This window comes from Alexandromys fortis, unplaced genomic scaffold (assembly GCF_014885135.2).
Source record: "Alexandromys fortis isolate MF-2015 unplaced genomic scaffold, M_Fortis_MF-2015_v1.1 scaffold_86, whole genome shotgun sequence".
NCBI lineage: Eukaryota > Metazoa > Chordata > Mammalia > Rodentia > Cricetidae > Alexandromys > Alexandromys fortis.
Genome location: NW_026067965.1, coordinates 1,621,377 through 1,646,732, shown reverse-complemented (window position 1 = coordinate 1,646,732; position 25,356 = coordinate 1,621,377). Strand labels below are relative to the sequence as shown.

The 25,356-nt window shown below is 46.2% G+C and overlaps 1 protein-coding gene across 1 annotated transcript in view; it reads left to right on the top strand.

The window, feature by feature from the left end:
* The window catches only part of Adamtsl3 (ADAMTS like 3), a 224,751-nt gene that overhangs the window by 181,875 nt on the left and 17,520 nt on the right, over positions 1–25,356 (top strand). Inside the window, exons 18-23 of the mRNA XM_050154110.1 lie at positions 54–246; positions 354–533; positions 3,222–3,375; positions 8,382–9,444; positions 10,666–10,793; positions 13,060–13,188. Of these exons, the coding sequence (XP_050010067.1) occupies positions 54–246; positions 354–533; positions 3,222–3,375; positions 8,382–9,444; positions 10,666–10,793; positions 13,060–13,188 (1,847 nt within the window). The remainder of the gene's footprint in view (positions 1–53; positions 247–353; positions 534–3,221; positions 3,376–8,381; positions 9,445–10,665; positions 10,794–13,059; positions 13,189–25,356) is intronic.

The window sequence follows — 25,356 nt, the reverse complement described above, 5'->3', positions numbered from 1 at the left end:
GCTCACCTTTTCCCGGTTGCTTTTGCCTTGTCCTCACCTGGCTTTTGATACAGATGGCACGTGGGCTCTTGGGGACCTTGCTCAGCTACCTGTGGCGTTGGAATTCAGACCCGAGATGTACACTGCCTGCACCCTGAGGACTCCGCAGCCCCTCTGGAGGAATGCCGAGATGAGAAACCTCACGCCTTACGCGCATGCAGTCAGTTCGATTGCCCGCCTGGCTGGCACATTGAAGAGTGGCAGCAGGTACAGAAGCCTGGCAACCCATGGCCCCTTTTCCTTACGGCAATGGCGGGAGTCCTGCTCTGCATCAGCGAAAAGTAAGACCACCACGTCACAGTCTCTTTCCTTAGTGTTCCAGGACGTGCGGCGGGGGGACGCAGAACCGGAGAGTCGCCTGTCGACAGCTGCTAACGGACGGAAGCTTCTTGAGTTTGTCAGACGAGTTGTGCCAGGGGCCCAAGGCCTCCTCTCGTAAGTCCTGCGCCAGGACGGACTGCCCTCCACAGCTGACTGCAGGAGACTGGTCAAAGGTAAGAGCTATTCTTAACCGCTTCCTCTCTGCTTCTCCTTTGTTTCAGCTGCTAAATATTTCCCGAAGAGGTTCAGACTAGCGCTAGTGAGAAACTGGCACAAAGCCAGGTCAAGGTCATTCAGAAGTCAGTTGTGAGCCTGGTGTGCACGTGCGCGTGGAGGACAGTCTCCTGCTCAGTCTCACTCTTGCTCACTCTCTTGCTCTGTCTCTCCATGTTCTGATGATAAGCCCTACTGCCGAAGACATGACTTGTGTCCTGGAAGATGGAGAGATTGAGTGGTAACCAACTAAAAGCTTCACCCCAACTGACTAGCATCCATGGTGCTGGAAGGTGCTTTGCATGCTACTGAAGAAGAAAAGTAATCATGGATGCCACCCAGTCACAAACCCTATGCTTGTGATCGAGACTTGCCGGCAAGGTATACTGGTGCAATAGTAGGACAAACCTTATGAGAGTAACCAACCACACCCCTTTGGATTTAAGGCTCACTCCATGAGATGGAGCCCAGACCTGACACGGCCAAGGTGGCTAAGAACCTGAGACTAGGTCGGTCATGGGCTTTAGGGAAAAGGCCTACAGCTATTATTATTTTTTTGTTAGTATGTTTTTCAAAACAGGGTTTCTCTGAGTCCTGGCTGTTCTGGAACTTGCTTTGTAGAACAGGCTGGCTTCAAACTCACAGAGATCCACCTGCCTCTACCTCCTGAGTACTGGGATTAATGAGGTGTGTGCCACCACCACCCAGCTACTACCATTATTCTGTTAAAAGAACATAGCAACAAAATGACATATTGTTATATCCATAGGTCATTGCTTCACTCAATCCTTATCAGGGAAGCTTCTTGCAGTAGATGGGAATTAACACAGAAAGCCATACCTTCACAATGTGCAGAGAGCAAGAGACTTTAAAGAACTCAGCCCTAACAGGATTGTCTATATTTTGAAATTTTATGCATATATATTAATAATTTTATATATGCATTAATAAGTATGTGTAATAAAAATTGTACAAAATGTGTCAAGTTAAAAAAATAAATAAAAGCCAAATAGAGTCAAATGTCGCTTCACAAGCAGTAACAGCAAAATAAGAAGTTCTTGTGATTAGAGAGACGGTACGCGTGCTGGACCAGATGGTATGAAATGGTTTGGAAAAGAACCACCAAGCAGGATGGATATGGCTTTCTAGAGTCACTGGTGGATATGGGAGGCAGGAAGCATAATGCCTCATTGGTGTTTGTCAACAACAAAATTAAAGGAACAGGCAAATATTGAGATAAAACGGAACCATTGACTTCTTTTAACCAATGTTTATGAGCAAATCATGGACTGTCATGTGCTAAGAAAATACAGCATGGAGGACAGCCTGCCCAGGTGCTAACTTAACTAAAGAACCCAAGAGGTAAGCAGACCAGTAACCAAAGACCCATGGGCCCCACATTTTTCCATGAGCACCCAACACAAGAAGACACGGAGCAGGATTTGAGAGACAGAAAGCTTGACTTTGAGTAGTCTCAGCATTGTGGTTATTCTTCATAAGGACAGGCAACAAGAGCAGATCAGAGGACCAGCTAATCTGCCTTCTTGATGAACTCCGAGGACCAAAAGGATCATTCATTCAATCTTCAATTTTTTTCAAAACTGAAAAAATGGTAAATTCATTTAAATATAAAATTAAATCAATTAGCCACTTCCAGTATGGAAGAGAATATAAATGCTGGAAGTCTTGGCATCATCTGAAGGACATAACGGAAGCTAACCACACATTTGGAGAGCAGCGGTAGAATACTGGAAGTGGCCTTACTTTTTTGCCTTGCTTAGTAGAAATCCCTAGATAGTCTCTTAAGTCAAACATACCGTTAAAATAACTACCCAAGTTTTATATTTCTTTAATCTTCTATAATAACTTCAGAGTATTCCTTTTGAAATTAATTATGGTTTTAAAAATCCCTGAACCTTCAACAGATCCTGTAATTTTATTCAGTTTTTCCCCAATACACTTAATAAATTGCATTAAAGCCTTAAATTAAAACTGCTCGTACCTTCGGTGATTATTACTGTTATCTTGTGTGTAGCAGTTTGGGTCATTCTTTAATGGACTCTTTCTGTATCAGTCAGCTTTGCTTCAGTACAGCAACACACCAAGCAATTAATTCATGAGGAGGAAAGATTTCTGTAGCTCAAAATTTGAGAAACTTCTAGGGCACTGTGGCTTGCGTCATTTGCCCCTGGAGAGTGTGTGTTTGCCTGTCTAGTCAGTTGGTGAGCTCTGGGCTCAGTGAGAGACATTGTCTCAAAAAATAAGGATCTCTACAAGCCCGTGCCCACATACACACAAACACACACTCACATATACGACACACAAAAAATTAAAATAAACGAGGCATGACTTCTAACGTCAAAAATGAAATCGTAAATTCTACAACAATAAATTACTGTCGGTTATTTGCTAAACTTGGAAGGAAGGGACAGAAAAATGGAGGAAAATAAGGAAAGGGGGAATTAATGAAAAGGAAGAGAAAAAGGAAAGGAGACGAGGGAGAAGGTGAGAGAAGATGCAGTGCGAAGCGCTTCACGAAGTGAAAATCAGCCCTGAAGTCCGCTGCCTCGGCGGGCCGTCCTACGCATGCTCTGTCCGCGGGTTGTCCTGCGCATCCTCAGTCTGACATAGTCCTACTCTCTTTGCAGTGCTCCGTCACTTGTGGCGTTGGATTCCAGAGACGAAAGCAGGTGTGTCAAAGGCTGACTGCCAAGGGCCGACGTGTCCCTCTCAGTGAGACGCTCTGCAGGGGCCTGCCGGGGCTCCCCCTCGTGAGAACTTGCCAGATGCCAGTGTGCAGCAGTAAGTGGGCGGCGGCAGCCATGCTTCAGCCTCTTCCTTTTCAGCCCTCAGCGTGTCTCAGTTCCGGGGTGAAGCAACCCAAGCAAGGCTCCAACTTGTTTTCAGCGGTGAATATTAGAATCGGGGAGACCTAGAGTTTTCTTTCAGGGAAGTCCACTTTAAGGAACGTCTGCTCAAGAGTATGCCTTATAGGGATTAAGCTGAATTGCTTCTTGGCTTACTTTGCCAGGAGTGTATCTGCATTTGCATTATTGAAAGCAGAAGAGCTGAGTAGTTGATAAAAGTTACTTTAATGGTTTTTATTCTGTATACATCAAAATCAGTACGCATAACAACACGCTTTAAGCAAACGGCAGATTGGCTATCTCGTCAATTGATTATAAATCATACGTTTGCTATGACATCAATAACATGCTTTCATCCTATTCAGAGGTATCCCGCGCGTTTGTGGGAGGATGTCGGTCTGTCTACACATTCGTGTGTATGTAGCATGTGGGAGGAGCATAGCCAGTGTGCTCAGGATTGTCACCACAGCAGCTGCGAGCAGATAGCAGAAAAGTGGCGATAAGGGGACCGTGGCGATAACGGCTTTGGGGGCCAGTTTCTGCTCTGCCTTTTATCGTCCTCACTCACGAGCTTGCCAGTAGTGAGGAAGAAACATCAGAGGTGAACTGTTGTCATTTTGCTGGTGCAGGTGTGCGCATGTGTCCCTAGTTTGTCGACAGCATTTCCCGGAGAAAGTCACCAAGCAAAGCATCAGGCTCGTTGAGCAGTAGTGATATTTGTTGATCGCCTTCCACGACGGAAAGCACCTTGCGTGTTTATCTCACTTATTGCCGCAGCAACGCTGAGAGGCAGGCAGTATCCTCATTTAGAGCCAAGGCATGCAAGACCGAGGCAAGCCCTGAGTTTTACCCAAGACTCCATGTCTGCCAATTGGCCCCTTCGGCCTGTTTGACCACAAGTCTGTCTGACTCTTGAGCCCACAATCTTAGCTGCTGCTCTCTGCTGATTCATGGACACTAACATTTCTGGGACTACTTTGAGAACATATTTTTGAAATCTTGACATCCTAAAACCCTGCGATTCCAAGTTTTAAAGCCTCTTGGAAATCAGGAATGTCTGCGGCAAATGGCTCGGCGTGGTGTTTGTCTGCATCACTTACCTACCTGATTTGTATCAGTGAGACTGGGCTGTAAAGTGCCTCCCAGGACAGAGAAATTAGTGTCACAACCAGCAGCCTCCTTGAAGTTAGACAGAATGCTATGTGGGGTGCGCTGTGGTCATCAGGGCCTGTGATGTACAGGATGGGATCCTAAATCGTTATGACATTCAGGAGAGAAGAATTTCACCAGCATTAGGGAGGAAAACAAAGCATTTTTCTTTACCCCACTATACTCCCTAGCCTACTGATGGTGCGGGCCATAGAAGCGATGGGAGAGAGAATACCCCTAATAGCCAGCCACCCTGAGCTGACCTTCAGTTCTGCCCCTGTCAGGTCTCAGGTCATCATCTCTGGTTGATGGTGCCTGTCTGGCCATGCTGTGATTGGCTCCCTCTGATCATTCATGGCCCATTCTCTCAGCAGAACTCCATCTTAAGCCAGGTGATGAGCAGGACACTCTCCCAGCATCCTGTCTCTGTTTCTTCTACCCTGCCCCTCCCCCACCACGTATGCCATCTTAACCATTCTCCTTAGACATTCCAAGGTTCACTAAATAGGTCTCCAAGATACTTTCTACTTTCCTATAGGGCACACCACCACGTCCTGTCTTCCTTACCAACATTTGCCAATACACAGGACAACCACGTTCCTTATTGATAACCTTTCTGATAAGTAATAACCCCATTTCCAACCTCAACAGTTTTTCCATGCCGTCACCATGGCCGGGTGGCACCCAAGCCTCCTGCTGTTCTGCCTTATTTGGTTAATGTCTCACTGTGACCTCTGGAGCTTCTAGACATCCCTATTATTTCCCAGCCTTCTGCTCCTGAACTAGAAACCAGTCCACTTAGCTGGCTTTTCTAGTCATCCACTTAATCAACTCTGTTGCCAGGGCAACCCACACCCTTAGCTAACATCTCTGAGTTTTGCAGTTTGCGCCTGGCCCCCTCTGTAGACTTCTAGGCAGTTCTTCATGGTTTTCAGGACAGCCTTGTGAGGCAGCTACAACCACTATTTCTTTAAGAAGAAGATGAATGTTATAAGTTGCAAGGGTCACATAGTGAGATATGGGGAGGACCTGGACTCTGAACTCAGCTGAGTTACTCCTGCCGACATTGGTTACCTTTCAGACATAAGTGCAACTGAGAAGAACTTAGTAGTGTGTGGGTAAGAACCCCAAAGAGAAGGCGATGGATTTGTCACTAGGGGTCACTGGTGGCCTTTTCCTTAGAACATTAGTGTGCTGATAGGAACAGAACTCAGGCTGGCGTTGGTTAACAGTAAAACAGAAGCAAGAAAGGAGGAGCTTTTTTTTCAGACTGATTTGGGCCATACCATGGTTATGGGGTCTCAGGAGCATCTTAACTCATTTAGCAAGTCCCACCCACAGCATCTCTGCAGCCTCTCACCCGTAGCCCTCAAAGAAGCCTGACAAGCATCCAGAAACTAACTCCTCACATTCTTGACATGAATTCAAATGAGCTTGTCTTGCTGGGTCCCTGTGCTTAGTGGAAGGAGAGGTAACCAGCAACAGCCAAATGACCAAACTGAAGTCCAGAGTCTGATGATTTCAGCATGGTAATAGGAAGGCTGTCAGGGCTGGGTCTTGATCAAAGCCCATTAAGAAGTGTCAAGAGTCAAATGCTGGAGGAAGCAAGTGTAAATTGCAGCCAGGATGGCATGGGGCAGAAATCCAGCATGCTTCTAGGGCTTAGAGTAACGGCAGGGGTACAACAAAGAGAGACAGGACAGGTATGCTAGGCACTGAAGCAAGGGCTGTAAATGTCGTCTGACACCTGGGGTTGGCCTCTAAGTCAGAGCCAGAAGAAAGACATGTAGAAGAAAGGGTTTCATATTTTACAAAAGCCAGAGATGTGGTACCTCTCATACCCTGCAATAGTGGGAGAGGTAGGATGATGGGCTGGCACCATCATGTAGCCCAGAAGTCCCTCCAAAAAGATGCCGTCCATTCCTGAGCATTCTATAGGGTAGATGTTGACGTCTTGTTCTCATCAGGCGTGGCCAGAGTTACAATGCTGGGATAGTTCCGGATATAAGAGAGACAGAAAACTTAAACCAGATCAGTTTTCCCCATCCCCCAAAATCTGGTTCAATGATACCACACTCTCTGCTCTGAAGGGATTCTCGGGAGAACCAAAGGGGAAATTGGCTAAAGATATGGAGCCTAGCAGCCTTTCAAGTCTCATGGGTGTCTGCTTGCAGGATAATCTCAATCCACACCCTGCCCCACTACTATCAGATCTGCTCTCTACCCTCAGTGTGACCAACTGCCAAGGCTGGGAAGGGGATGAGTGGGGACATAAGGTTTGCCTCCTATGAATGGGCATGTGTCCAGGGGGAATCCGGGTTTCATGGCTGGCCTTGGAAGGAATCAGGTGCTATCAACTCTAAGCTTGGATGAGGGACATCTTGAAGGCCACTGGTAGGCCCAGGTCCATACCACTCTTCTATTGTCTCCAACCTGAGTCATTCAACTAGACAGTTCCCTGTACAGGGTTCTATGCCATACTAGTTGTTCCTTGCATAGAGAACTTTACTGTCCTGAAAGAATCTTTCTTTGCACTTTACACCACTGCGTGAATCCCCATCTTGGACTTGGCACTGTTCTTAAAGACTGAGCTTCAAAGCTATCCGTTGCCCGTGCGTCCTTCCCACAGCCCACTTCTGAGAAACCTGATGACAGACAAGTATGACTTAATAAGCAAAGTGCTGTGATCCCTGATGCTAAGGTCAGACATGCATGCTCCCACCGTCATAGGAAGGGACATGTGTGTGGCAGAGACTTGAGCAGGATGCTCACGGACAATATGGACACTCTTATTTCCCCTCCCTTCTCACCAGTAGCAGCTCATCACTGTCACCAAATAGAAGAAACTGGACCAAGAATGCCTTTTTTCAGCTATGTTAGCCTAATCCAGTGGTTTGTTCAAGGGCGACCATCCTCAAACTAGCTGAGCATTTCAGTCAGCGGAGGAACTTTCTAAACCCCTGGTGTCTTAAGTGCAAGTCATACATTAGAATGTCTGGGAGTCGAAACAAGAGCTCACCCTGTGGCCTGCCCAGGAACCAACATATATTATCAAACGGTAACCTGGCTTCCTCCCACGTCACTCCAGAATACATGAGTTCTCATGCAAAAAAAAAACAAGGACAAAAGCTGGTGCCTTATGGGACAAGTGAGAGGGATTCAAGCTGGGGCTGAGCTTCATTTGTACCCATTGAGTCTAGATGACAGGTTGGGACAAAGAATTATTTACCTCCAATCCTGTCCCATAAGGTATCAGCTTCCCTCTTCCCAGCATTCTCGTTGCCCTGCCTCTACTTCCTGCCTGGTCGCCCCACCTATACTTCCTGCCTGGCTACTGGCCAATCAGCGTTGTATTAAAAATAATACAAGTGTCAGGATAAAAGACCATTGTCCTACTGCAGAGACTTGTACCCAAACACTGGGAACTAGTCAAGCCATTACTCCCCTGTAGCAAAGAACAAACCTCTCTCAACTATAGAAGAACCTTTTACTCTGTTTCACTGAATCATTTAACCTCATGCCTGCCAAACCAGGGCTTCATAAAATAACTTACGTATTCTCAAGGGACATGGTCAAACTTGCACGCATCCTTGCTTAGGTACTAGATGACTGTGAAGTTTATCCAAGTATGGGTGTAAGACATTTTTCTTGTTTTAATTCACATATTTCTAGAGAATTTTAACAAAAGATATCTTAGTAGGCCTAGATCAATCAGCTTCAGAAATTCTCTGTCAATGACCTTTACTTGTAAGTGATTTCTCTCAATCTCTTTACTTTTTTTTTCCCCTGCAGAAGTGAAAGTTGGGACAAAGTCACGACACAGAGAGCAGGGCCCCCAGATTCTCGGTGTCCGGAGAGTCTATATTCAGACGAGGGAGGAGAAGCGGATCAACTTGACCATCGGCAGTAGAGCCTACTTGCTGCTCAACACATCTGTGCTCATCAAATGCCCAGTAAGACGCTTCCAGAAATCTCTGATCCAGTGGGAGAAGGACGGGCATTGTCTGCAGAACTCCAAGCAGCTTGGCATCACCAAGTCGGGCTCCCTGAAAATCCACAGTCTTGCAGCCCCTGACATTGGCGTGTACAGGTGCATCGCAGGCTCCGCGCAGGACACGGTTGTCCTCAAGCTCATCGGGACCGACAACAGACTCATTGCACACCCATCCCTCAGAGAGCACACGCGGGGCCGCTCTGGGGTGGACCGCGAGGAAGCCAATAGTTTGGGAGCCACGTGGCATAAAATGCGTCAGATGTGGAACAGCAAAAATGAGCTTGACCTGCACGATGGGGAAATGGACAACCAGCCGTTCTTGAGAGCTCTGTTCGGGCCATGCAGGACCTCTGCGGGGAGCAGCAACTCCTGGGAGCTTAAGAACAAGCAGTTTGAGGCAGCTATGAAACAGGGAGCGTACAGCATGGACGCAGCCCAGTTTGATGAGCTAATAAGAAACATGAGCCAGCTTATGGAGACGGGAGAGGCCAACGATGACCTCGCCTCCCAGATGATCTATCAGCTGGTTGCTGAGTTGGCTAAGGCTCAGCCGATGCCTGTCCAGAGGAGAGGTATCCACGAGGAGGCTCAGCTCGGAGGGGAGACCGCAAGAGCTCCCCAAAGCCCCACAGTAGCGAACTCAGGCAAGCTGACTTTTAAGCCAAAAGGACCTGTCCTCATGAGGCAAACCCTACCCCCTTCGGTTTCATTTAACAAAACAGTAAATGCAAGGATTGGGAATACAGTGTACATCACGAAGAGCACGGAGGTCATCAATATACTTTGCAATCTTATTGCTCCCAGCAGTGAGGCCACGTATACATGGACCAAGGATGGAGCCTTGCTGCAGCCGTCTGCGAAGTGAGTCAGCTCAGAACACAGTGTCTCCTTGATAGTTCCTGATTGTGGCCTAGTCTAGTTTTCTCGGAAACATTTTCACATTTCTCCTCCTTACAAAAAAAAAAGGGGCTCCCTCCCATTGTCCTTTATCTGCCTAGCCAGTTTACTTCTTTTGTCATGGTTGTGCAGGTGAGCATGTGCGCATGCATGCGTGTGTACGTGCGTGTATGCGTGTGTGTGTGCATGTGTGTCTGTGTGTACATGTGTGTGTGTGTGAGAGAGAGACTTTATGTACCTATACACAATCTAGGAACAACAAATAGGAAAAGGAAAACCAGGGATATTTGCCTTTCTGAGACTAACTTAATTCACTTAGCATTGTTAGAGTGATAAAGGCCCATCAAGGAAAAATTCCTGGTCAACAGGCCATTGTCCTCAGTGGAGACCTAGCATTCAAGTTTGATATGTCAGTCACCTAACATAGGGACTATCCCTCAAGGAAGAGAGGCTGACCTTAGCAGGCCAGGCTCAGCTCAAGCCATGCTAAAGAGATAGGTGGACTAATAGCTTAAGTGGGTACTTTACTTTTCCTTCCCAGAATTCCTGCCCTCTTGGGCAGTTTCATAAACCACAGTGTGGTTGATGAGGTTCTAGGTCTGGCTCAGAAAGATGGAACCTTTTTTCTTTTTGTTTCATACCCTATCTCTTTCAGATGCTAGCCAGAACCAAAAACCTTTTGTGTTTTGTTTTGTTTTGCTTGTTTGTTTTGTTTTATGTTCCCTGATAGTTTGGGTGTCTTTGCTCTTTTTCCAAAGCCCCCATCTCTGCCACATGACTGCCCCATTCAGCTTGAATCTGACATCTGCATCTGTTCAATCAGGTGACATGGAGTTTGCTTCTCTCTGCCCTTCTCTTCCAGGAAGCTGCTGGGATGTATAGCTTGTCTTCCATTGGTTTGCTTTAAAAACAAAAACAAAACTAATAAAATCAAAATAGAAGCCAGTAAGTCCACATCCCAGCCTGTTGTAAGTGCTCTCTGATCTAATGCAAGAGGAAAGCATTCTCTAGTCTTCCATATATGCAGTTTCTTCCTTGAGGCAGGGGGCTGGACCTGATTGCCTTTCAAGCCCCACACGGGACCAGAGCCTATAAGTTTGCGTTCTCCGTTCTCCATAACCTGCGATGGCCGCACAGCCATTATGTCTGCTACTTGAGTATATCCTCATTCTAACTCTTTTACAGGATCGTTTTGGATGAAACTGGGAAGATACAGATAAGAAACCCTACAAGGAGAGAGCAAGGGATATATGAATGTTCCGTAGCTGATCGTCTCGGCTCAGATGTGGAGAGTTCATTGGTGTTATACGCAGGTAATGCTCACGGGCAAAGTCTAGAGTGACCGGGGTCTCGTTGTTGCTTTGTGTGTCGTCTGAAATGCTTTAAAAGATGGCTTTCTAAAACCGGAGTCTGTATCGCAATGGCACGGGTGTTATTTAAGCACCAGTTGCTAGGTGCTGCCTAAGGCGTTGCCTTAGTAGGCATTGGGGATTAGAACCCAGTTTGGTCTCCTAGATGCTAAGCTTGGTGGTACACACTTGTCATCCACAAGCTGAGAAAGGTGAATGAATCCGCTGGTGTTGAAAGTGTCCTGAGTCCAAATGACTTCAGGATGGCTCCTTCCCAAGGCAGCATCTGCAGGCCAGTGGTTCTCAACCTTCCTACTGCTGCAACCCTTTAATGCAGCTCCTCATGTAGTAACCCCCCAACCATAAAATTATTTTGTTGCACTTCATAATTGTAATTTTGCTACTATCATGAAGCATAATGCAAATACTCATATTTTCTAATTGGCTTAGGAAACCCCTGGGAAAGGGTTGTTTGACCCCCAAAGGGGTTGCAACCTGCAGGTTAAGAACCCCTGCTTCAGGCCTCTGTTCTCTCCTGGACTGTTGTGCCTGAAACCGTTCGCTCCTTTGAAGCAAGCACAAAGTGTGGTAGTTCCTGGAGCGGATAGGTGACCCCCTCCTCTACCAGTGCTCCTAAGTCCATCCCCAGATAACCTAGACTCCTGATGGAGCTAATGTGAGGGCCTCATGATCCAGAGGATGAGCTGTAACAAATGAAGATCCCTTCCACCCCAAGAGTTCCCAGCACCCTCCCTCGGGATGGTTTTCCCCTACCCCAGGCATTCCAAAAAAGAATGGAGCTTTTGGTCGTCCAGGCTTCTTGAGAACAAGAGTACACGTGCTCAGTCTCATTGTCCACGTCACAGAAATTCTGCACATAGGTGGTCAAAGCATGTGTCCTGACTGAGCTAATGAATGAATCCATTCATTGTCCAGTTTCAAGGAGTAAATGTCCTTGAATGAATTCCTGACTCTGCCTTTGTCTTAATTATTTCTTCAATACAATTTTGATGTGGCTGTTTGTTTCACATTGACTAAAATGCCAAATTCTGACTTCTCCTCCAAACCGTGCTAATCCACTTGAGATAGCTTCATATGATTTCATAAATGAGGAATTTCTGCAGAGTAGAGATGTGTGAGAAGAGTTTTAAGAAGCCCCCCCCCAATAAGTGGACATGACTTTATTCAGATAGTGTGAACAGGGGAGACTCTGAGCCACACTGACTCTGACCTCTACAGGGTTGAAGGACTATGAGCTCACTCAGTACTTTGAGATTCCTATGAGAGCCCAGCAGAAAAACACTTTGTACATGTTTATGGTTAAGAGAAAGTTCACAAGAGTTGTGAGCTCCTGCTTAGCTGGTCTTTCCCAGTGCAGTGTTGAGTGAGCCCTGAACCCAATATTTTTTCTGTGATTGACAAGTCAGCTTGTCTCTGGCCCTAAAAGAAACTGTACATGGGTTTTGTTTTTGTTTTTAGAATCTATATTGTTGTTGAAATGTCTGATTGCATCACCTGGTGCTTGGGCAGGCTTTGTTATTATTGATGTCTTGGTGCAGCTGAGCAGAGAGCACAGCGAGGTGCTTTGGACATGATGGCTGAGCTTTGACTTACTCTAACATTAGTGGGAGAGACCCTGGAGAGCCTTCTACATCCAGGATAACACCTACTAAGGGCAATAGGATAGATCAAGATCCATTGCCCTACCTCACACCCAGCCTTCCATGAAGTATCAAATGGTCACAGTCCCTGGTGTTTTAGGCCTGCACCAACTCATCTGAGGCTGCACACGAGAGATGCTATTCTGCCCTGCGGTTTTGCATCTTGTGAACTGAGTCTTTGTAAAATTACCAAGAAGGAGTTAACCTTTATTTTGGTTATGAATGTAAAATATCTTCACTTTATACTTGATAGTTGCAATCTACCTACCAGCCACCCATCCATCCTCCTATCCATCCATCCACCCACACATCCATCCACCTTCCCACCCACCATACATACATTCATACATACATGTATCCATGTATCCATCCATCCATTCATCCATCCACCTTCCCTCCCATCCACCCATCATCTCTGCACTGAGTACCCCTAGCCGTGCGTGTGTTTGTCTCTGTGCACCACGGGAGTTAAAGAGACCAGCACTCTTCCCTGCTTTCAGCAAATCGATGATGCTTGTCAGTAAACAAGAGCTTAAACCTAACATAGTTTCTGCTCCCTTTGAATTAAGAGGCACCTGTCATCTTGTCTGTTGAAAGAAATGTCACCAAACCAGAGCACAGCCGTCTGTCTGTTGTGGTGGGAGGCACTGTGGAGGCTGCCCTTCAGGCCACTGTGACAATCCACTGTCCTGTAAAAGGTAAGTATTATCATTTCCAGTGGGAAGTCATTTGGCCAACAATAGCCAGAAGGTGACCGCTGGCATTTCAGTGCTCCATCCATCATCCTGATGAGTTCACATTCTAGGACTCTCCCACACATCTGATTCTCAGAAGTGAGCTCACACCAGATCATAAGACTGATGCTGGGGACTGGGGAAGTAGCTCAATCAGTAAAGTCTTTGCTCTGCAAACATGAGGACCTAAGTTCAGACCTAAAGCATGCGCACAACAATAAAAAAGAAAGGTGGCCACAGTAGCATGTGCCTGTAACCCCAGCTCTGTGGAGTAGGATGCAGAAACAGGTGGATCCCTAGAGTTTGCTAGCCAGTTAGATCTTACTAATCAGTGAGAGACCCTGTCTCAAAAGACAAGGTGAAGAGTGATAAAGACAGCGCCCAATGTTGACCTCTGGCCTGGTCATACATAAGCTCCTACATGCTCATGTCCAAACACACTAGCATGTTCTTATCTATGTGCCTGCCTGCCTATCTATCTATCTATCTATCTATCTATCTATCTATCTATCTATCTATCTATTTCTCTCTCTCTCTCTCTCTCTCTCTCTCTCTCTCTCTCTCTCTCTCTCTGTCTCTCATACATACATTCCATACATTCACACACACACACACACACACACACACACACACACACACACGGTGGGGAGAGAGAGAGGGAGGATTAAAACCGGATTGCCACTTTGTCCCCGCTGTGGGCTGTGGACACACACACACACACACACACACACACACTGGAATCTTCATCCTGGGAAAGCCAGAGCACTGTGTGTGGGCAGATCTTTAATAAAGAGAAATTTTCAGCACTGAGGTTGTGTGGTGACTGTGGAGTCTGAGAAAACAGATTTTTTTGGAAATTGCTAGATAGGTCTTCCTGCTATGCACTGGCCTTGGCAAAGCCAGGCCTAAGACTGGGAACGCCAGTATTGTCTACTCAGACTTAGTCCTGAACCGTCCATGAGTGGGGCTCAGCAGCCTGTGTGTCGGTGGCTTTCCCCACTGTGTTTGCTAATACAAGCTCGACCCCTTTATAAAAGACTGTGTATGTGCAGTGCTAGCGATGGACCCTCACCCTCGGGCCTTTCTCATGGAAGGCATGTGTTTCCCCACCAAGTTCTACCCACAGTCCTCCAGACACATTCTTTCTTTAATAGGAGTAAAACTTTCAGCCTCTGCCTGAACAGGGACTATTTTGCCACTCAAAGCAGACATTCTTCAGTTTTAACCTGGACTGTAGAGTCCCCAGGATGTATACAGACAATATATTCTGTACCCTTCTATATTTTACAGGTGTAAAGGGATGGACTGTTGTGTGAGTCACTTCCTTAGAGAGACACATAAATACCAAATAGAGTCTACCAATTCAAAAGGAATTTCTGTAAGCCCTTAATTTACTGTGCATTGACTTAGCTATCTGAACAAGTATATCCCCCAGTTTCCAAGGATTAATAAGACACCCCAGGATTTGTAGCCGTGTTTGATGTCCTCTGATGGTGACCCATCCAATGGAGTGTGACTTTGACTCTTTCACTGAGGATTTACCTCTCTTAGGGTCTCTATCACTGTGGAGAGATACCATGAGCACAGCAGCTTTTTTATAAAGGAAAACATTGAACTGGGGCTGGCTTACTGTTTCAGAGGTTTAGGCCATTATCATTATGACGAGACACGGTGGTGAGCAGGAGGAGCTGAGAGTTCAACAGCGTGATCCTCAGGCCGCAGCAGGAGACCGTGCTGTGTGCCACACTGGCCAGACTGGAGCTTATAAGACCTCAAAGCCCACTCCCCACAGTGACACACCTCTTTCAACAATGCCACATCTACTCTAACAAGGCCACACCTGGTATTAGTACTAATCCCTATGGACCAAGCATTCAAACACAAGAATCTATAGGGGCCATAAGTATTCAAACCACCACAGGAATTGTGGGAAAGTGTTTATTCATCCCTTATAATATGGGCACCAACCACAGATTTTAAAAAAAAATCCAAATCTAGTGTGAGTTTAAATCAATGAGTTTCTTGGTGGTCAGATACAGGATCATAAAATACTCAAGCGGTTACATCACCGAGAAGCCCATCCCTGCATGACTGACCATTCACCGAAGCTACAGCCACAAAGCTCTCTGCAAACCTTGTCGGCAGCTCTACCAGAGTCTCCTCTGCTCTAGCAACTGCTTCCTGCTGATGCGACCTTGGGGAGGAGCCTTTGCTTTTTTTTTTTTACCTTTTGTCCTGTCCAGAGTCTTGTAACTTCAGCTAACTTCCTGGATTGTATGAGCTGGCCCTCTCTTCTCTGCCAGAGGTAATGGATCCAGGAGAACCAGTTACAAGATGCAGAGTGCCGGCAGGGGCCTCTGAGGCTGCCCAATAGCACCTAAAGATGGGTGTCATGAAAGGGCTGGGGTCACAGTCACCCAGCTCCCTGCCCCCTAATGGTCTCCTACTTGCTCTGCTTCCAAAAGCACACCTTTGGCTCCATGCGCCTTGGAAATTTGCTACCCTCCAAGGTATTTGCTTTCAACCCCTGGCAGTCCTTGCGCTGTTTGGCCTATGCAGACTTTTGACAGATCGCCCAGGCTCCCAACTGGCTCCACCCACAAATATGTGAATTTTCTGGCAAAAATGGACCTACCATTACAGAACGGTCCAGCGTTCTCTAGCCGGGGCAAGGAGGAAAGCAGAACAGAGCTGTTGGGATGCCAAGCCACAGCCTTCTCCAATTTCTGTAGCCCCCCACCTGCAGAGGATTCTGAAAAGTAGATGTGACTTCTATTAAGAGAAACCTCCGTTTTTAAGGTTTCTTTTTAAATTTTAACTTCCCGATCGTTTAAAATCAAATGGCGGGGTGGGGTTGGGGTGTCAGCCAAAGGCTTGCGGCCCGTTATTTGCCGTCTGAAGTCAGGGACTAGAGGCAGTGGGAACCGTTTTCACAAACAAAGACCTCGGAGAAGACCCTTAAAAACTCAGCCCAGGTCTGGTTTCTTATCCAGTCATGCAAAATATAAACTGATCCCTTCCTGCCCTGTGTGTTATACTGCTGGAGGGCGGGGCGGTCTCCTCCAGTGGGTGGGCCTGCCTCGTCTTTCTGCTCTCCTTCCTCCTCCTCCTCCTCTCCAGGGAAGCTGAGAGTCGGGAGTATTCACCTATCCCCACCATCCATCTTTTCTAGAAACAGTCCCTTCGATCTTTAGAGCTTTGTGGGTCCTGGGAGAGTTAAAGGGTACAGTTAACTCACCAAGCGTCTGTGCTGGGTCCCACACTGGCCAGAGCTTCATTCGCTTGCCTCCCTCTGTTACAGGAACTTCTCAGAAAGCCAGAGGACTAAGAGCAGTGTGGTACTGACAGGGGACTGGCAGCAAGTGAAAGAGAACGCAGACTCCACGGCAGATTAGAATAGATAGGAAAACCCAGGAGCAGGACAGAGTCGAAAGGCAAATTGCCAAGTAAATGGTCAAAACCTCTACCCAGAATGATTCTGGTTACATGTCTAAAATCTGAATAAATTAATTCTTCAGTTAAGATACAGGAGATACGTTTGATATCTGGGAATGATGGAAATCCCTAGAAGTGCAAATTAGAGTAAAATGCCTGTTGCATGGAGCCAATCAGAGAATCCGATGACTGGTATTTGAACTTCAGCATTCTATAGTTTTAAAGGTTGAATTTCCTAATATGTGAATAATATTTTGATCAATTTTTCTGTTAACCTTTCAAGACATCGTCAACAAAATTTAAAAAGCTGTGTTTCTTGGAGAAAATATGTGTCGCACGCACGGTATCCACGATATGCAAATGATTACTATGCGTCACCTTAAGTACCAAATGCAACAGTAAGGCAGCCATAGGACCAACAGCTGTCAGAACTGATACCCTGAGCTTCGAAGGATTTGCAGTATTTCCAGTCTCATTGGTAATGAGATTAGGATATTGATGATACCCCTCTTGGACCTGTTACCTCGAAAAACTTCAAGAGTTTCGCATTACTGACGGTTGGCAAGAATATGGAAAGATAGAGCAGCAGGCGTGGTGGTCAGCCAGAATGTATGCTGGAAAACCTAATTGAGGGCGACTGGGACCTGAGATCCTCTGCGTAAGGTTTGCCCCCTGAGGCCAAGGGACAGTTGGCAGGGTGCCCCCCGCAGACCATTTGTCGTTGCAGGGACGAACGCAGAAGCATTCCTGCTCTGAGAGGAAGAGACAGTTTGTGGATAGAATGTTGATTCCAGCTACAAGCTTGCTTATTGTTTTAAAATGTCTACGACAGAGCAAAAACAGATCCAAATAACCCTTCATCTTGGATAATGGGCATGTGAGTGTAACTCACAGTACTCCCAGCCCTGCCTCTGCCTAGCTGTGAGACCTTGAGCCCCTAACGCTGTCTCCCTGGCCATTCGTTTTCTGTTACAGAATGACTCACTGGGGTGGGATGTCCTGAAGGAAATTTTATCCTGGGCCTTAGGTCCCTGGCAGAAATGTGGACCAAAAGGATAACAAAGGAAGGAAAAGTACTCAGGACACCTAGTTGGAACTTGGAACTGGGTGTCACTAGATCTCACCTGACATTGGAAATATCTGAGTAAAGAACCCAGGAGTATGGGGAAAACTCTTTCAGAATAGGTAGGTAGAAAGTCCTTCACCGAAACAAGTTTTGCAACAAAACTACTAGTCCATGAAGAACCCAATTTCCTATGTTATGATTTGAAAAATCTGGTTGTAATAAAAAGGAAAGAAACAAATAATGTAAGAATCTGTAGTTCATTGAAGTCAGAAGTTGATATATTTGGGAAGGAGTCTTTCATTTCTGTGAAAGCCGCTGTTTCAAACAAAATAACGTCCCAGAGGGGAATCGTCAGCAGGGAAGGGGGGATTGGATAGCCCTTGGGAGAAGTGTGTCATGCTTTGGTTGTGTCTCATGTCCTCCGAATGCACAGCTCCTCTGTGTGGACAGATGTCTAGATGCCCACAGGTAGTAAGGCTGTATTGAATAGCTTGGTTCTGACCCTATCCTGCCTCAAAAAATGGATGAAGACAAAATATGGGGGAAAAAAGTTCTCTTGAGGAGTAGTATTAAATTAAATATGAAAGGGTCTTAGCGGCCTGTGAGTGAAACTCTTCGTCTTTATGAAGCAGACTTGTTAGTTTTATGAAACAGGACTCCAACATACAATGCATTTATTTAAAAGTTATATCTTCTTGATAAGTTCTTTTTTATTGATATGCGGTGGTCTTCGTGTCTTTTAGTTTGTGTTTAGATTCTGCTTTACTAGGTATCAGAATAGCCAGCTATTCCAGGCTCATTGGGGCTTGCATTTACTTGATAAGTTGACTTTGCGCCATGAGATGTTTCTTAGAAGTAACAGATAATTGGGGCTAGGGTTTTCTTTTTTAAATTGTTTTTTTGAGCTATATATTTTTCTCCATTCCTCTTCCATCCTCTCCCCTCCCCTTCAACCTTATCCCATGCTCCTCATACTCCCAGTTTACCCAGGAGATCTTGTCTTTTTCTAATTCTATATAGATTAGATCTGTATATGTGATGATTCGGAAATGTCTTTAAGTCACAGATTGCTTTGATAAAATGGGGGGGGGGAGGCAAAAAGATATAATCATCTTTACCAAAATACATTTACCTACAAATATTTACATGTAGTTTTCGGAAGACTTAAAAATAAAATTTGAGGATCACCTGTTTATCCCTATTTTATGAACTGAACATATTGGTTCTTTCGACCATATTTTAAGTTAAGAAAAATTTATTTTTCTTCATTTATAAATTTGAAATATACAGTATCATCTGTATTTTGTTGTCGGTTTAAAAAACCATTTACAATCCTTGAAATATCTAAACATTTAGAGTCAAATAAAGTCTAAAATGACCTCTGCTCAATAAACCCCCTCCTCCTCTTTTTGTTTGTTTTGCATATGATCCAGAATCCCCCTGTAGAGCATGGCATACGCCCTCTGGATAAGCATTCATTTTTAATGCAGCTTCTAAAGAGTGGGTGATAGCAGTTTGTCCGCCTTCAGTCCAGTGTTAGGTGAATACGTCACCAGAATTGCTGTTCATGAGGTTGAGCCTTGGGGACGCCCACTGTTCTCACCATCTGGGCTCCTGTGTAGGAGTCTTCTCCCCGTTCTCGACATCCAGAGTCGGGAGCTTTTGTGATGTATGTAATTCCACATGCACAATGCCAACTGTACAATGCTGTGTGCACCGCACCGGCTCATATCACCGTGTCTGGTGTGCACAAGCCCTTGCTTCTAACTCTTCAAGGAGCTACCAGAGGGCTCTGGCTTGTGACAATATGTGGCATAATTGCCACGGACACTTTGTGGTCTGTACATGAGACCCTGGAGAATAGTATCAAGCAGCTCACAGACTATGATTGACAGGAAGGACTGCTCAGTCCTGATGAAGCATAATCCCAATGTCCTGAGAGATCGGGGATAACCACAGCATGAAGAGAGTGGTGATATTCCTCCATGACACAAGGAGTTTTTAGGAGACTTTAGCTTAGCGGAAGACCTTTAATTGCAGAGTTGGGGAGTATATGGCATGATCCAAAAGGTTTCTAAAGCCTCGGAACACATTGCTGGGGGTACCGACTGTGCCCATCTGCGGGCATCATTTCTAGAACAGGAAGTGTACATCAACAGGTATTTAAATGTTCTGCAAACAGCAAGTGCCATCGCTTTGTGTCTGGAGTTCTGGATGCAGCCTCAGTGGCAGTCAGGCCCTTCAATGCCAGAGTGGACAAAAGAGCATGCAGTTAGCTCTAAAGAAGGCCTTTCCTCACCCTCTGCTGCAGCCTAGCTCCCCTACAGTTGGGAACATCTTCCTGCTAGTCACTTTAAAGTCTTCTCTCCGACACCAACACTGTGCTTCCTGCTTATCGTCACAGTTATTTGTGGCAACTCCTTTTGTTGCTGCCCACACTGTGGTCAGGAAACCTCTTACTTTATACATCTACAGCACCATTTCTTCGTGACTTCCTGGGATGGGGCGGGGGGAGGCCCTAGGAGTTTATGCAGCGCACACCGTCTGTCTGCGCTCTGTGTGCTACCATACAGTTTGCGAGTTTCCGGCAAGGGGCTGGAGGTTGAAACATACAGAGTCACACAGACAGAGAGACAGAGACACAGACCTCTCTAGTCACTGGTAAGAAGCCCTTTATTCAGTAGCACCATGGAGGCTTATGTACCCAACAGTCAGGTGGGCCAACAGGTGAAAACCTTATCCTCTGATCCTTAAGGCAAGGCAACACGTGCTCGTGAAGCAGAGCTGGTAAACAACTTTGACACAGCTTTCAGTAACTCAAATCAGAAGGAAAGTAAAGATCTCTAGCAGGGAAGAGCAGCTGGAGGCCAGGACTCCAAATGGTCCCAACAAGTTTAAGCCTTCATTTCTTCTAGAAGAGGGCACAAAAGAGCTCATGGAATGTTGTGAAATCGCTGAAAGAAAGACAGACAGCAGAAGCATAGCATTCAGGGATGCTATGTATTTACGTCAAGGGCTGGCATCTTAGAATGGCGTGCATGCGCCAAGGATTTATGGTGTGGAGTATTTCATGGGCCTTTCAAGGATGGAGGAAATTTGTTTTTAAACGCTGACTACTTTAAAGACACCCTTGAGGGGCAGGCTCTTTACCGTGCGTGTTTCACAGGCTCAGCAGAGCTGGCCTTTTTCCACAGCATTCACCTTCCAAAAGCTGTCCCAGTGCTGTGGAAACAGACTGCCGGATATTTCAGAGCTGCGAGTCTTGTGGGAACGGCCTGTCTTTGAGGTTAGATAAATAGGCTGAAGTCACTTCTGACTCGTAGTTTTGAGAGCCTGCTGAAGGCAGTGGTGTGAAGGATCCTGTCTGCAGTCCTCTGGTCTCTTCGGTCCTTCGGAAGCATTTGCAAGGGTCATGATGTTTCTAGGTGTGAAGTCCCCGAGTTGGCTTCTTAGCAAGGGGGCTTTTGTCTTCCATGTACATCTACAGCCTCGCTGCACATCGTATCCTGTGTCGTGTTCCTACCCGCTGTAGACTTTCCCTGGCTGCAGGTTCAGCGCCACACCCTTAGCGTACAGAGGCTTGGGTCCAAGTGTGCTTGTTTCTAGGCTACGCCAGTTCCAGAGTCTGAGCATTATAGAATCTTCTGGACCCACTTTCTGACTGGCCTGGACCCTCTTTGTTTTTGACTACTGTGTTAAGCTATCCAGGCGCACCTGCATTCCACCAGTCAGAAGCAGGACAGGAACCGTGGACTACTTTCCGATAGCAGTATTGAATACCACTAATGCTTTTGTCATTACTGACAGTTTGAAAATGGACGTTGAAGATCTGGGAATGGGGCAAAAGTGTCCCATCCCCTGGCTGTGGCTGTTCCCGCCTCTCCTCTTGTCCCTTCCAATAGTTTGGATTACAGTAGGTATTCTAAATTCTCTCTCTCTCTCTCTCTCTCTCTCTCTCTCTTTCTCTCTCCTCCTTTGAAAGCCACAGTTATTAATATAGGGTCCCAGAAGATTTTCCTGGCCTTTCATTTACACATATATTTAGGCTGCTTTAACAAGCCTTATGTAGGTAAGCCACTACTCCAGGACAACCTTGGTCAAGGAATCTGGATGGTCTTCCCGGGGACTTCGTGCTAAATCAGAGGCTGTCAGCTGGAGGCACATCAAATTGCTGAAAGAAAAAGCTGTTTAGGAGGAATCTCACCTTGGCTTGCCCTCTTGAGAGTCAGTGTTCCACACCCCAGCAACATCACAGTCCAGTGCAGGGAACAGCACTGATAGTGTGGATTCCTTTGAAACGGTTCTTAACTACTCAAGGACTGGTAATCTAGCCTGCTCATTAGGATCGTGGGCGGGGTTTCAGTGCGTGAATTTGGGGGAGAAGCAGACATTCCCTTGACAGCACTTGCCACGGAAGTTATTACATGGCGTTATTCTGAAAATGACATCAAAAATGTAAATATCTGGAGAGAGAAAATTATAACCCTTTGCAAATGATATAATTGTTTAGCTTGAAAAATAAAATGCAGTCTTTTTAGCACCTCTTCCATTTTAAAGATTTGGTTTGATTTGTTTTATTATGTGAACGTATCTGAGCATGTCTGCTTATGTGCAAAGGTGCCCTCAGAAGCCAGGAGAGGAGGGGCACTGGGGGTAATTGTTACCTTTTTAAATTGAACACCTACCAAAATTAAGTCATCTATTAGAGTGATGGAAACAAGATAATTAAGGCTCATAACTTTCTCTAAGTCGACAGCAATCAATAACTGCTATACATAGTCTATATGTATTACATATGTGTATACACATATACATATGATCTTGTTTGATACCACAACCAAACCTTCCAACGACTATAAGCTGCTGCAGAGGGAATTTACTGAGAAATGCATTAGAGCTACCTACATTCTGGTTAAGAGATGTTCTGAATCTAATGACATGGCTCTGAATCTCATTTTCTGTGTTTAATAGCTGTGACCTTAGGAAAGCTCGACTTTTCTAAAACTATCTATGTCCGTGTCATCTGCGTGATCCGACTGTTTGGGGTCAGCCTAGCTTTCTCAGCACCATTTGATGTCTGTCAGTGTGTTCCTTTGATACGGCAGCTGTAGCAAAAGACTACAAACTTCCAGGCTGAAGACACCACTAGTTGATTATAATACAGATCAATAGGTCCATCAGTGGAGTGTGGCTGAGCTGACTGCTCTATCTGGAAGTTCAAAGGTCAGGTGAAGGTGTTGTTGAGGGTGAAGCCCTGTCTGGGGGCTCTGGGGATTCATCCTCTTCCTGTTGTTGGCAGAATTCAGCTCCTCGTTGCACAACTCAAGGGCCCACTTGCTTGTTAGCATCAGCTCGAGGAAACTCCAGGACCTTCCAGGCTACCTGCGTTTCTTGGCTCACGGAGCCTTCCTTTCATGCTCATCAGGGGAAGACGGTGCCCCTCATCATGTCCTTAGGCCTTGTCACCCCTCCTCTGTTCTGGTTTTCAGTTCTAAGCACCTCGCTGCTTTTCTGGTCTGCAGGACTCACTGCACAGGATTGGTCCATCTGGATAAGCATCCTCTTTTAAGGCCATCTGACTTGTAAACTTAGTCAAATCTGCAAAACCCCATCACGCCGGTACTTATGTTACAATCCTGGGATATGGACTGTAACATAAGGAATCCAATCAGAGGATGAGAATCTTGAGGCAACCCCTTTGGAAATCCCGCCGTCACACACAGATGGCACAAAGACACAGGATTAAAGAAGAAACCCCAGGGAGCCACCAACTCGGACTCGGGTTTTGAGGCCCTCAAATATTACATCTAAACACGATAACATTCCTGTTCTCATTTGGCATTCCTTCTGCACTTAAGGCTGCTGGAATCCAGCGTGAGGTCCAAAGTTAACAAAATACCAGAAGAGAAGGAGAGCAGCATCAGCAGTGCCCTCCCACCCCAGGCAACAACTTTTCCAGTCTGTGCCTACTTCTTTGAGCATCAATTGCATCTCTCTCTCTCTCTCTCTCTCTCTCTCTCTCTCTCTCTCTCTCTCTTTGGGGGGAAAATATATTCTTTTTTTGTAATAAATACATCCTGACTGCAGTTTCCCCTCCCACCACTCCTCCAAAGTCCCCCCCACCTACCCTCATCCTCAAGATCTCCCCCTCCAATTGTCCAGTTTCCCTTAAGAAAAGAGCAGATCTCCAAGAGACAACAGCCACGTATGACAAAACAAGATACAGTCAGACAAGGCAAAAGCCATCACTTTGAAGCCAGACAAGGTAACCCAAGAGGAGTCCCAACTGATGGTAAAGGAATTAGAGATGTACCCGCTCCCCCTGTTAGGAGTGCTCACGAAACACCAAGCTAATAACAATAACATATAAGCCAAGGGCCTGCTGCAGACTCCTTGATGCTGCTTCAGCCCTTGTGAGCTCATATGTGTCCTCATTAGTTGATTCAGTGGGTCATGTTCTCCTGGTGTCCTCCATCCCCTCTGATTCCTGGCATCTTTCTGTCCCCTATCTTTGCGGGGAGGGACCCCATGGAGACTTCCAGTTTATACTGTCTCTTCACATAATGTCTGACTATGGGTCTTTGCATTTGCTGCCAGAGGAAGTCTCTCTGGTGGTGACTGGACAAGGCACAGATCTATGAGAAAAACATAATTTCATTGGTTTTGTGTGTGTGTGTGTGTGTGTGTGTGTGTGTTTGGCCAGTAGTGTTTGGACCACCCAGTCTCTGGTTCCTGGACATCCAGGCAGTGTAAGGCATGGGCTCTCACTTGTAATATGGTCCTCAGGTTAAACCAGACATTGCTTGGCCAATCCCACAAGTTCGAGGCCACCATTTCCCCAGCACATCTTGCAGACAGAACAGATTATTGGGCAAGGGTTTTGTGGTGAGGTTGGTATCCAGTTTTCTCTTTTGGAAGCCTGCCAGTACCTCCCCATGCCAAAGAGACTAGAATGGAAGGGTGCAGGTTCATTGTAGGCACCATCTCAACCTCTCTATGTTCAGTGAGCAGTACAGATGCTGTCCTTGGCAGTGGAACCCTGCTGTCAGTTTTTGGGAGCAGCCCTCTGTCCTAGCAGCATCCTGGGTTCTTTAGGGATCTCCACGGGAACCCCTTGGCCAACAACTCAACCAAATTCAGCGCAATCCCATCACCCGCAACCTTGCCTGGCTGCAAACAATGGCCAGTTCAGACTCCGTGGCCTCCATTACTAGCAATCCTCACTAGGGCCACCCTCATGGATTCCAGGAAGTTCCCACTGCATGAGGTCTCCACCCTCCCTCCACCTACAGGTATGCCCTCTAATTCCAGCTGTCTCTTCCTGCTCTCTTTCTTAAAAAAAAAAAAAAAAAAAAGCAACACAAAACAAAGCAAACACAAAACTCTTGGGTCTGGTGCAATGCTTCACTCCAAGTATCAATCTGTGATTTCTGCGTATACATACGACATTTCTAAGTCAATCGGGTGTTTCTGAAGACACACAGCAGATTCCCTAAGAGACTTGAATGGTCAACTTGGTAGAGCGGATGGAACAAGCAATGCTGGACTCCTAAGGTTTAGTGGAGTCCTGGGCTATAAGATGGAGCACACAGTGACCACCTCCTAGGAGGGAGGAGAGGCAGTGAGAATTT